The 13464-nt window shown below is 37.2% G+C and overlaps 1 protein-coding gene across 1 annotated transcript in view; it reads left to right on the top strand.

Moving 5' to 3' along the window:
* RORB (RAR related orphan receptor B) overlaps window positions 1–9469 on the top strand; it is a 138037-nt gene extending 128568 nt beyond the window's left edge. The window contains exon 10 of the mRNA XM_077171407.1: window positions 180–9469. Coding sequence (XP_077027522.1) covers window positions 180–335 — 156 coding nt within the window. The 3' untranslated portion in view covers window positions 336–9469. The remainder of the gene's footprint in view (window positions 1–179) is intronic.
* The last annotated feature ends 3995 nt before the right edge of the window (window positions 9470–13464 follow it).

The following is a 13464-nucleotide window of genomic DNA, read 5'->3' as shown; positions in this document are numbered from 1 at the left end:
GCTCTTACAGTAAGAACAATGTCTAGTCCTGTGGGTGGGTTTTGATGGAGCTTAGAGTATCGCTTTCAGTTACTCAGCAAGAAGCTAACATAGTTCATTTTGAAAAGTGTAATTTATATAAAATATGCTTCCACCTTCTTCCTTTTTTTTTTTTTTTTTTTTGCTTCAATGTCTTACAGTTAATAGCCAAGATACCAACAATTACTGCACTTTGCAACTTGCATGGAGAGAAACTGCAGGTATTTAAGCAATCTCATCCAGACATAGTGAACACACTGTTTCCTCCATTATACAAGGAGCTTTTCAATCCAGACTCAACCACTGGCTGCAAGTGAAGGGGATAATAGAATTTTCACGTAGTCATGGAATGCATCACTAGTAAGACAAAGAGAAATGTTTTCATGAAGAAATTATTAAAAATGTCACTACTGCAACACTAGGAATGTCCTGCACTTAATAGAATTATTTTTCACCGCTACAGTTTGAAGAATGTAAATATGCAACTCTGAGTGGGGATGTCTTTTTTCTCTTTTGTTTACTTTTCGTTTTGTTTTTTATTTTTCATTTTTGAACTGACAATGAATATACAAATATAGGACACTGGGTGTTACCTTTTTTTTTAATTTACTTTTATTGGGGGATGTTTTGGGAGATAACTGTTCCTAGAATTTTATTGTAGATATACATGATAATAGAGCAGTACTTTGCAGTATTACTCTTGCTGTTTATTGTTAAAATATAATTTAAGAAAATTCCACTTATTAGACTGCCTAGTTCTATGTTTTTAGATAGTTTAATGCATGTGGAAATCTGTAGCTGTCTTGGAAATTATGGTGCATATATGGAAGACACACACACTCACATATATATACATATATATGTGTATGTATGTACATGTGTATGTATGCATTATATGCATACATACTGTAACGTAAAATCACATGCCTACATTTAAAGGATGCTCAACCCAGCTGTCATGTATTTCCCATTCTCCAAGTAATGTATAGATTTACTTTGGGCAATCAAGATTTGCTTTGCCAGAGTTAAATTGTCAGCTGCCAATCTGTAATGACAGGATTACTTCTGAGATGTGTGTATTGTAGTGCATGTGTGCTGTGTGTAAATCAAACATCAGGAATGTATCAATGGTGCAAAAGCCTTGTCTGGATGGTTTTACTGAAAAGAGGAATAGGATTGGGTTTTTTTTTAATTTTCTCACTGTTACAGGGGTATAACCTATATAAAAATGAACGTAGTAGGACCTGATCTCAGTAAAGTATCTGAAACATGGACTAAAAATGTAGACAATCCCATTTGTACATTTTTGTGATTTCACACAGGATTTTGTTTTATATATACTGGTTTGAAAAGTAGCTTCAAGTCTTGGTTTGTTTTTTGCTGAACTCATTAGAAAGATAGGTAGTAAGCTCAGTGAAAACCGTGGAAAGCCTAAAATGTATCTCTGAAAGAAAGGAGGGAAGGAGGAAGAAAGTCAAAAGTGAGAGAAGTCCATGGTTACTACAAGCAATAGTGTAATTGTCACTGTTTCTGACAGTCATCATCTAGATGGGACTGATGGTTTCCATTACACTCATACATCTGTGTATGTTTTAAACACGTGCATATATGTATGTATATATCTGTATGTATATAACTGTATATATATATGCATATATAGGATTTATTTTAAATGCATTTCAGGAGTGGAGCAAAGGGCTGGAGCTTTCTTATTGTCTGTCTCTGAATTGACTGTACATGCATTTGCTTGCAAAACCAAAGGCGAACACAGAGGGGAGTGGAAGGCGGCCATGGAATTAATCTTGTGGATTAATTAAGTTAAATCAGCAGTCATTATTAATGTATCTGCATTCTGCCAGTAGTACAAAACACAGATGGTTTAGCTTTGAAAGAGGGATTCAGTTTCTGCTACATCTCTCTTTACCACCACTTTTACCCATTGTGAACTTTTTCAGAGAAGTGTCCTCCTGGGATACCAGCAAAGGGCATAGAGCAGAAATAAGAAGAAGCAGGCAGTAGAGAAGAAAAGAAGTGAAGGCAGGATCACAAGCAGATGTTTCTTTATTTCAAATCATGCAGAAGCCAGTGCAATCTGAGGCAAGGCAAGGGGAAGCACAAAGGACCTGCATGTTTGCCAGGCTCATGGAGGGGCAGTGTCACAGGGAGCCCACAGGGACACAGGTGGGCCCTGGGGTGGGTGAAGAAAATCGGGTCTGTTGTAGTGATAACTTAATGCCTCAGGCAGCTCTGGTCTCAGGCTTCTCTCTTCTGCATGAGCAGATAATTCACAGGCTATTTCAAGTACTTTGAGGAGCTCTCCCTTGCCTTCCATCAGTCAGTTTGCAAGTTTGCATATGTATTTTGTGGCAGAATCAAGTCTTGAGAATATCACAATTTATTTGTTCTGTTTTAACAGTGCCAGAACAGGTACAAGAGTAGTTACAAACTCTCAGCTAATAAATGTTTCTGTGCAGGTCCATTACAACTTAGAAAAAAAATCTGTCCAGCAAATTTAGTTGTGAGAATTTTGTTGCAAATATGACATACTCTTCAAAATGCTTAATGCTATATAGAACAGCAGTTACTAAAATTACCTTTTTTACTCCAAATTCAGAACACATTTCTCTAGTGACTACCTTAAAATGTCTTCGATTAACATAATAAAGCATTTCTCTTGATGCTTCTTTATACCACTCTAACAGTAAGACTGAAATTCCTTTATAAGATGATTTACCTGTTTGCAGCCCTTTTTGTATGGCAAATCCAAGAAAAGGATCCCAAATTTCAAGTATGTGTATACCAAAACTTAATGTCTACCTATTATTTGTGTAGATTTATCGGGAGAAAAATGGAGTCATACTGAACTCTAGAAGTGCTCAGTTTTAATTGCAGGGGATTCATGTTTTTCTTGATTTCCCACCACAAGAACACACACATACTGTTTGAAATATTTTATAAATTCATTTACAGTATATCAAAAGTATATATTTAGCCAACCCATAGAAATATAGAATAAGTGATAAATACTATTGTTCTTAGTGCAGCTTAATAAAGAGGTTTGTCATGTTTATAAATAGTCCTTCACAATTGTGTGTTACATCTTGAAAATGTTGTTTTCTTCTCTAATAAGCTAATTGCTCCTTGGGATTTTTGAATTACTTCTCAGGCAAGATAACTAAATGGAGGTCACCAGTGAAAATGACACTAATTATTATCTGCAGGGCCTTTAATCTTTAAAGCACTATTCTTATATCACTACAATGTCATGACCTTTCCAATCAGTAATGATTATGATCACATTTTAAAGCTGTGGAAATGAAAGAAAAAAGGTTAAGTAACTTGTGAGAGACCACAAAGGTAGAAATACCCAGTTTAAAAATAAAAGTGAATTCTTGGCTTTTTAAAACTTCTAATTCTCTGCCATAGAAGATCTTCATTGTCATTGATAGGCAATAACATCTACTGAGATTTTCAATTATTGCCAAACAAATTTTTGTTACTATTAGTACAGGATTTGAGCAAATAGTGTTGTGGTTTACTTGGAAAATGAAAATTCATTTTCAAACACTATTTATTTATGGAACTGTGCTGTGGTAACTGCAATTAGATTTTATTTAATTTTCTGTAACTTGGGCTTGGCCACATAGGTATAGTACCTCTTTTGCCCTTCTTTGACTGAGTGTACAACAACACATAATGATCACATGCCACAGGCTGGATTTTTGTGATTGTTTTTGCTGACACAGTCACTTACACTCAAAATTTCAAATTCTTGATATTGGACTTCACATATTCAAGTTGTCCATGGACTTTTAAGGACAAAATAGCATGAATTTTAGTAAATAATTTAATAATTCACAATATTAGTTCTTCATTTTAGTTTTTTTGGCTTTCAGTAGTCCACGGTAAAAGCTGAAACTTTTCAAATAAGTGTCTAAAACTAAAATTCATCACATCTTCTTTCTATAATAACTGGATATGTTTGTTGATTTTTTTAGTGACAAACTTTTCAAATGAGACATGTTTTTTAATGATTGATTAACCTGGGACCTGTAACAAAGGGTTATTTTAAAGCATATTTAAAGCATATATTTAAAGCATGTATTGAATCTACTACTTCTAGCATTGCTCTCCAGTAATTCAACCATATTATGCTAAATTACCTTTGGCATTGAGGAAGCAGATTTACAGTGTTCATTATACTACCACAAAGAATTCATTTTGCTGTATCTCTCTTGCCTGCTCTTTTTATAAAGAATTAATTCTAAGATTCACATTTCCTTCTAATGGAAGTTGCTAGAAAAGAAACATGGTATTAGAAGGCACCTCAGTTGAGAAAACCTGTTTCTGAAAGCAAAGTACAGTTTTTGATTGGCTTGTGAATGAACAGCATGAATGAATTGATTCTGCAAGTTGTCAGACACTTAGCTCTAACTAAAGTCAACAAAAATTGAGGCATTTCAGCAAAGAAGGTGCTCAACTGATAGCAAGACTGGGGCCCTTGGCATTGAGAGGTCCCACGTGAGCTCTGTTGGGCAGAAGGGAGATGTTGCTCTCCTAAATGCTTTGACTTCATGCTCCATGTTGTTATTTCAGCCCAGTTTCACAGGGGTCAGTTTATTGTCCTGTTGCACCTTGGGCACCAGTGCTGTTTCAGTACCTGTGCCAGGTTATGGTGCTGAGGTGGAGCAGCTGCCAGAGCTGCCCATGAAGATGAGCTTTGTTACGTGATTTTCTTTGTTCAGTTTCACCATGGCAGCTTGTGTAGGGGTGTGTTTCCCTTTGGGACAGTTTGCAGGGTTTCTGATGTAACAACTTCTACCCAAAGAGGATGCAAAGCTGCTCCTGTGTGCTAGCCTCTTGGCCTCCCTCTACCAGGCTGTACGAGCTTCTCTAAGACTGCAGCAGTCCCATAAACTGGTCAGGCAGCATAGCTATAGATGTGCAGCTGATAGCTCCTTTCCCTGTTGACTTTTTGACCCCTCTGAAGCTGTGTTTCAAACATCATTTGAAAGATGTTCAGGCTCCCCCAATCCTCCTCCTCCCTCCTGACTCTGCATTGATTGTGCTGTTTCCAGAAGAGCTAAGGTCCCGCCTGAAAGGTCATTCCTATTTTCAGTCATTGTCTTTTGGACATCCCAGGAACATAGCTCATAAGATCAAACTGAAACACAATTTTTTTTTTTTTTTTGGTCCAATCCATTATGTCTAAGGATGTGTGAAATAGAACCCTGAGACAGAGCAGCTTGCTTTTCCCTGGCCAATAAAATAGTAGTGTATTTACACCTACCAGCCTGTCCCAGCACCTTCTGCCTCCACTCTAGAAACTAAATCCTATCTCTGACATCCATTAGGAACAGTGTGCTGGAGGCCCCGTCCTCGTCTTTACTCTATTAGTTTCATGCTTCGTAAATGACAATCACTGCTTGATGCAAACATTGCACTCTATGCCACTCAGGGATGTTTCATTACTGAAAATAACTATAAATATAACAGTGATAATACGAAAGAGAATGTTAGAGGTTTTGAAGGGCATGGGTTGAGCTGCCCAAGTGAACGTGACCCAGACAAGGCTTTCAAGCCAATGATTAGAAATAACATTGGTATAAACTGAATTCACTGTCAGCATTTCCTCAGCTTGATCTGTCAGACTTTGTCTGTTGTTTCACAGTCAGCAGAGTCCTACTGACCCATCGGCTCATGAAGTTAAGGTCCTTTTGGGAACAAAGTGTAAGCAAGCTTTGTATGAATTACTGAATTTAGACAACTGACAAAGTTGCAAAGTACTTAGTTTATGTACCATTAATGTGAGCTCATATTCAGACTTGCTGCAGGTGTGTAAGAGGAAAGGTTAAGACATGGAATAAGTATGTCAGCAATGATAAGAGCGCTGAGCTAGGACATGGAGAAGTGACTGTGAAGAACAAGTAGACATGAGCAAGTGGCTAACAGCTACCATTTTCTCTCAGGGATGCACAAAATCATAGCTAGCCCATGACTCTGTAGCAATACTTCTCCATGGTATGATTAGTTCCTTTCTCATATCAAGAAAACATTACCCCATTTTATACTATGCTAGTGAAAAGTACTCCCACCTCCTAGAGTTTTGAAATGTGCTTATCCCTAGCTTTACACCACAGGTTTTCTGTCACTACAAGAACACACACAGAAAGATAAATTGCAATGGATTACATTGCCAGTCATTAAGTTAATTCCATGTCTTCAACCAAGAGGTTTTCCTCAGCTCTGAATATGATCATTGCTCCCATTATCACAGTGAGTATGCGTGGCTTTTGACTCCTTCCATCCTTTGAACCCGTCCACCTTGAAGGCTGATGGACACTTCAGGAGTTAAGAGGCCAGCATCCCTATGCATCAGGATCTTCACCATCATATTCTTTGCCAAGCATCCCATTGCAATTTTTATTTTAATCCTTCATGTTGCTAGAAGCCATGTCCAAGTGACTGAAGTTCTTGTTAGCATGATAGCTTCCCATTAAAAGGCTCAGTCTTTTGGTCAGAGGACCTGGCCTCTCTTTCCTTTTCCTTTCATTCCTAGCTCCTAGTGAACGAGGCTTGGAGTAGTAAATGACTCATCTTCATTCTTTCTCAAAGTTGATCGGTACTTGCAACCTGCAAGGGAAGCTCCACCCAGGTGGTAGAAAGGAAGCTCCTTCCTCCTTTCCCTTCATGCTCTCACTTAGCTGTGCTGTCCCTGCATGCATCGTGTTGTCCCTGCACGTGTTGTCCCTGCATGACTGTGTGACAATGAGCCCAACACCCCAGTAAGTTATCATCCCAGAAGCTGTTTGCAGCTCTAAAAGCCACTTGTGTATGCAGTTTGCAGACAAGAGCCATTGTGAAAAGAGTCCTAAAACTTCCACAGTGGTAGCTCACAGATCAGTAACTCTCCTAAAAAGGCAGGCTGAACCTCCTCTGGGAAAGGAGAAGTATTTCCTGGGTGTTACTGCAGGCAGCGAGGATAATACTGCTCACAGTGAGTTGAGTAACATGATGTACTACATTTACATAATTTCATCATCCTCACAGTTCAAGCACAGCACATAGGGAAAGTGAAAGAAAACAGCGTTGGCTATAGCAGCAATAAGTAAATTGTAATTGTTTCTTTGTAACTGTACTTGCAGAAATTGTTTGCTTTGCACGTGGTCTTCTGTACAATAACATAAAGAAAAAATTCAACTAATGTAGATATCATGGTGATTTTGCATATTTTTTTGATTTGTTGGATATAGCTGCTAATTTATGAATGAAGATACTGCTGTTGAGAAATTTTTTCCTGCTTCAAGAAAATGCTGAGGTCCTTGTTTATGACTGTACATGGACGGCAGTAAAGTATGTTCAATATAAGACTGTCTGGAGAGAATTTTAAACAATTATTCCTAGTTTTCAATATAGGAACACATTTGCCCCTTATTTGGGCAACAGGAATGCAACTGCATTGAAACACTAGCAGGAGTAGATGGTTAATCACCAAGAACAGGAAAGAACAGGAAAGAATAGGCTTTACCTTGACAACTGTTTTGGATAAAACCAGCTTATTTGAAGGAAAAAAAAAAAAAAAAGCACTTATACTTGTCTTGATTAGACACGCAGCTTAATTAAGTCAAAGTAACTACATTAGGCTGTTGACTTTGGGGATTCAGATTCAGATGCACTACATTTGTGGTTTTTTTAATGTGTCACTTCAATGTCAGAATCAGGCAAAAAAGTTGTTTTGTTGTTAGTACAAAAAGCTAATAATCATTTAACCCTACGGAGTGTGGACCCCACATTCTCGTGCAGTATATGGGGATTTATTCGTGCACTTATTTTTTAAAAAGCCACTGAGTAGCATAGCCTGTGAACTAGCCATGATAGTCTTTGCCTCTTGTGTGACTGCCATGTGACCTCTAGTACACTTTTGGGAGCGGCTCTGTGATTGTACTTGTGGCAACAAATAAAGCACAACTGAACTCTAAGCTGTTATCAACACTCAGCTAAATTGAATACATTGGGTATTTTGAGATTTATGCTAATTGCTATAATTCCCATGTCAAATTAATTACTTCAGTTGTAATGAATGGACAATATAAAGAACATAGGAATCATAACAGCAACAAAATCCCTTATTTTACAGCTGCACTCTCTGCCTCATTTGATTAACACTAAAGAAGTTACTTAAAAACTAAACAAACAAAACAAGAAGAAAGAAACCTGAGTATGTATTGTAGAAATGTAGAAGACAAATAAATATTTTTTCATATGTAATTACTTTTAATATATGCTTGTGGAAGGTCCAATACTATGTATGCTGTCTCTGTAATTTTTGCTGTAAATAACTCGGGACAGTGAATACACTGATTTTTTCTATGTCTCTGTTTAAACATAAGACTTTGTAATGTTGGATTTTTTTTAAAGAGGAAAAACATCAAAGAGCAAATTATGTACTTGCTTCCTGTAAGTGTAATGTACTCTTCAGTTTTTATGGAAACTGATTGTAATAGATAAAGCCTTTTGACCAGCCGTTGATATTTAGTGTATGCTTCTGTTCATAATTTGGAAACAAGTGTGGGATTGTCAGAGAAACGTGATCCCAGGAAGTCTGTACAGTGAGTACTATAATAATTCCTGCAGACTGCATTTGACTGATTTGAAGAAAACCTGCTCAAGCAAATAATGCTTCCTTATATCATATGGCTTTTATGAATCCTTCTGACATTACTTATATTAATAGAAACATTTCTCTCTTTCCAATGAGCAAAATATTTTTGTATGCCTTTAATTTCTTATTCAGATTTGAGGTCAGGTCACTCATGAGCTGTAATCTGAAGCCATAACTGATCTTCACCAAATGCACATTTTAAAGATCATAATGGAAAAAAGAAACTATGTCCAGTTTATCAACAGCTGTAATGTAATACAGGCAGGAGCATAAATAATTAGCAAAGTACTTAGATGCTGTTCTGGCATCCAAATGTGACTTTAATGGCTAGTATTTTGTGATTACCAATTTATAAAAAAATAAAAACATAATTAAGATAGATATTTAGATTTAAATGAAGCTTTCTAATATTTTTGGAATATCCCTGAAAATGCTTTTAGGATTATGAGAAGAAATGATTTTTCATATACTTCCCACTTTCAAATATCTAATGTTTTTATCCTATTTCCAGTTCATTTTGTTAAAATGAAATGAGATGTTAAGGATCCAGGATCCAAGCCCCGAGCTATTTGGTGCTTGGCTGTAGTTATATTGTTGTAAATCAATTTAATTTTAATTTTAGGGGTGTGTTGTTTTTTATTTGGTAAGCATGTTTACCACTGTTGGTAACACACAAGAGTTGCATTGCCTGTCAAGAAGTATGATAATAAACAATCTAATAAAATAATGAGTAACACTCAAAATTAATCACTCTCAAAAGACAAATAAAAGTTCCTTTCTAAAATCAAATGCCTCATAGAGTCAACAGTGATTTCTTTTTATTTTTTAATAAGCTTAATTGTGTAATAACTATCATGTATCTTAACTGGCTTGTAGATGCAAAAAGCAGAACTGCAAATGAATCATGATGTACTGAGTAAAAATCTGGCTCCATTGAAATCAGCAGCAAACATTTCACTGGTTTCAACAGTGCCAGGAGTTCATCCAGCATTTTTACATCTGCAATTCTCTTCTGATCTTTCTCCCTTGTTTAATATAATTGACCTAATTTATGTGTATGTGAGTGAAAAGACAGCCTGATTAATTTAGAAAGTGACCATTGAGGGTTTTTTTATCATGAATCTTGTAGGACCAGCATCCATGTCAAATGAAAAGGTTCTATATTACTTTAGAATGTAATAGATCTTTGTCTTATTTTATGACCTGTAAATTATTAGTTAAACACTGTTAGCATTTCATAATAATGCACACATGATTTTTGAATGTTTTCTGTAAATGACAATCAGTGTTGATGAAGTTCCTTTCTTTAATGCAAAATTAAAAAAAGAAAGAAAGAAAATAAATTCTGTTGTGGGTTTTGGTTTGGGCTTTTTTTTTCCTGTCCCTTTAAATTACCTACATCTATCCAGAAAAGGTACAGTGTGTGCATTTTCAAAAGAGAAAATAACCTTAACATCATGTGTCCATACCCACAGCAGGGGAGTTTTAACGAGACCAACTTCAAGATCTCCTTCCAGCCATAACCATTCTAAGGTTCTATGATCAGGTGCCTGTACTTTCAGGGGTTTTCCTCACCGATGGAATTAGGTATATGGCATGTTGAGACATCAACTGATGGTAAAGGGGCTTTGTTTTGCATTCTAAGTTACAGCTGTGACTTTTGAATATGGGAATTGCTGTACTTACTAATTTATTTCTCTGTTTATTTGGGGGAAAGCTTCTGCCAGTAGAAAAGCGAAACAACATAGAAACAATTGTGTGACAGCAAAGTGCGCAGTAGTGTAATAGAAGGTTACTTTATTTAAAAGAAGAATCTTTATTTAAAATGGTCAATATGTCAAGTATTTTTTTAAGTCTGTGTATGTCTAGCTGACAAGGCTGTAAGCAGTACCTTTTAATGACACTAACTTTAATTTTTTAGTAAATTAATATCAGCAGTAAATTTAAAAACAATAATATCAAAAGACCTCGTTTTGCAAACTGTTAGGCACATGTTTATTAGTGAGTACACTAATACTCAGCAGGCTTAATGCAGTGTTTACACTTAAGGCCAGTTATGTTTAATTTTTTTTTACATCTGTGGGAAAGTGACTGAGACTATAAAGAAAACACTACAGAAATTACAGAGGAAAATATGCTTGCTGCTCCTGAATGGAAGGCAGTCAGCACACCTGACCTCCCAGACACAACACAATCTATGGGGTCTAAATGCAGGGTGGAGACACCATGGCCAGGCTCTGTCAAAACTCATGAGAAGAGAGAACTCAGTGTCCTCTCCAGCCAAAAACCCTCCCAGCAGCTTAAAACCAGGAGAGAGAAAGGGAGATGTCCTGCTCTGGAGTCAGCAGCTGTGGGGAAGGTCACTGGCACAGGTCCCCATCCCCAGCTCGTCTCAGGTGCTGCCCTGAGATATCTGCCCTAGGGCACAGCCACCCCTCGCTGAGGAAGGGGCTGGGCAGCCGGCACTGGGTACAGATGTGGAGATGCGGGAGGGGGAGTGACCCCGAGCCACCCCTGACCCCCTGAACTGCCCAGTGAAGGGTGCCCACAGCAGGATGCTGGCAGACTGGTCAGGCACAAGGGCTGAGGCTTTCCTGGGGCACTGACAGGTGACCACATGCTGCGGGTTTGAGCAAATCTCCCTTTACACATGACAGCACCACACTACCGGTAAGTGAGTTTGGGTCATGAGAGGCACAAGTGCAGCTTAGTTTTATTTGATTTTCAAGTCCCAGATATTTAAGGCTCATTTTAAGGTTTCACATCAATTTGGAAAAATTTCAGACAAGTGTAATGGGGAATTCATATATAAACATTTATATTTCAGATATGATGAAGCTGAAGAGTTTACTAGCCATATGAAATAAATGGAGTGCTGCATTTACACACATTATTTTAGACACAGTTATATAAAAGTCTTACAGGGCATAACTTACTACACTATTGTGCTGGTTAAATGTCATTTCATATTTCAGTATGTGCAGGCCCACAACAGATCTCCTCCTACAAGAATGAACTATTTTATATATTTTTCACATTGCAGGTTCTTGAAGGTAGATGGATGAATATAGGCTTTCTAGAAACACAATGCATTACACAAAATAAAATTTAATAATTATAGTTGCCAGTCCCAAAAAAATTAAATACTTCCAATTATTTCATACTTCAATTAGTTACAAACCCATGCAAATGCAGCCTCCTGGATCGTGATGTATCATAGATGCATTCAATCATAACTTACATGCACTTCAGACAACATCTTTGTAACAGAAACCGTCTCATGGAGTGTGATCAACATTCTAAAAACAGTCCAGTATTTGTATTCAGTTAATCAAAATCTAGCTAAACAATTTTTCTGCCTCTCTTCCTTCTTACTCCTTTATTGTTAATCTCACTTCCCATCCTCATATACCCAGTACATCTTGAAAAAGTCCTTTGCCTTGCAGATTGCTTTGGGAGGACAAACTCTAACTTGTTCTGGTGCAGGTGTAGCTGTAATGTTGGTGTTAAAGGTCATGCTTCCATTTCTGAAAAATGTCTGTTTACCTTCCTATGCCTGCAGGAGTTTAATTGTGGTTTTAACAGTCTGCATATAGGAGAGAAGTGAAATTTATAGGAAACATAAGAGTTTCAGTTAACCCCAATGAAAGGACTGATCCCAGAAGGCTTCTACTCCAATTATAGTGGGCAGTCTAATAAAAATATTACCTCCCCCAACAGATGTGCATTAAAAGTATGCTATAATCTTGGCAAGTCCTTCACCTGCTCATTCTGCCTGTAAGGGCTCAATTCATTTGGCCAGAGAGGTGCACTGGTCCTGTTTGCATTGTTCTTGGATGCCTCACATGACATTTTCCTGCTGCTCCTCATGGCTTTCTGCAGTACATTGATGTTTGTAATAACCTATGGCAACTCCAGTGTAGCTATGTGCTGGTGTTCAGATGTCCAAGAAGATTTTGGTGCACAACATCCATATTTAATATGAATGCCTGGAATTTTGGGTGTATTAAAGTAAACAGACTGAACACTATCAGTGATTTGGAAATAATTGCTGTGATTTGCCTTCAAAAATCCTCACAACAATAATTGCATTACTTAAGAGTTTAAGAGAGCACTTCCATGATCAGCAGATTCAGCTCAGTCCTAATAAAGTGTCATGTAATGTGTTTGCAGTTCCACTAATTAATCAGTAGCAGATTTGAGCAAATGCTGAATTAATCTGGAGTTTCCTCAGACTAATAAAAGAAGCCTTATCAGAGGGCTTTGAAAATTGCATCCTCTATCCTGGTGGGGTTTTTTTGTATTTTGGCATTCAAAAATGCATCCAGTTATAAAGACAGCATCACTAAAATTGCAGTTGTAGTTGATCAGCTTTGTGTGGTTCCTCTGGAAAACTCAGTGATTGAGACAAACAAGATTTGGTATATCCTTTGCTGCTTTGTGACAGCACGTCACACATGTAAATCTATAAAGATTTAGCAAATACATGCTTGGTATTCCTCTACCAATAAAAATCTACTGTTGGCTTAGAAGTTAGGTCAGTTGTTTATACTAGGCTTGTAATTTCCACCCCCCTCCCAATTTTTCTTGCAGCAATGCATTCAGGAGCATTACATCAAATGGAATGACATCCTAGAAGGTCAGTGGTATTAGCTTGTGTGTGCTTTTTAAACTCATGCCATATAGAAAGAAATCACTACATCCTCTGTGAAAACAAAGATGTGTGCTTAAGTAACTATCTGAGTGTAGCTACCCATGCACCTTTATCTTCAAGTACAGAACAT

This window comes from Agelaius phoeniceus, chromosome Z (genome assembly GCF_051311805.1).
Source record: "Agelaius phoeniceus isolate bAgePho1 chromosome Z, bAgePho1.hap1, whole genome shotgun sequence".
NCBI classification, from domain to species: Eukaryota; Metazoa; Chordata; class Aves; order Passeriformes; family Icteridae; genus Agelaius; species Agelaius phoeniceus.
This window is presented reverse-complemented; position numbering and strand designations above follow the sequence as displayed.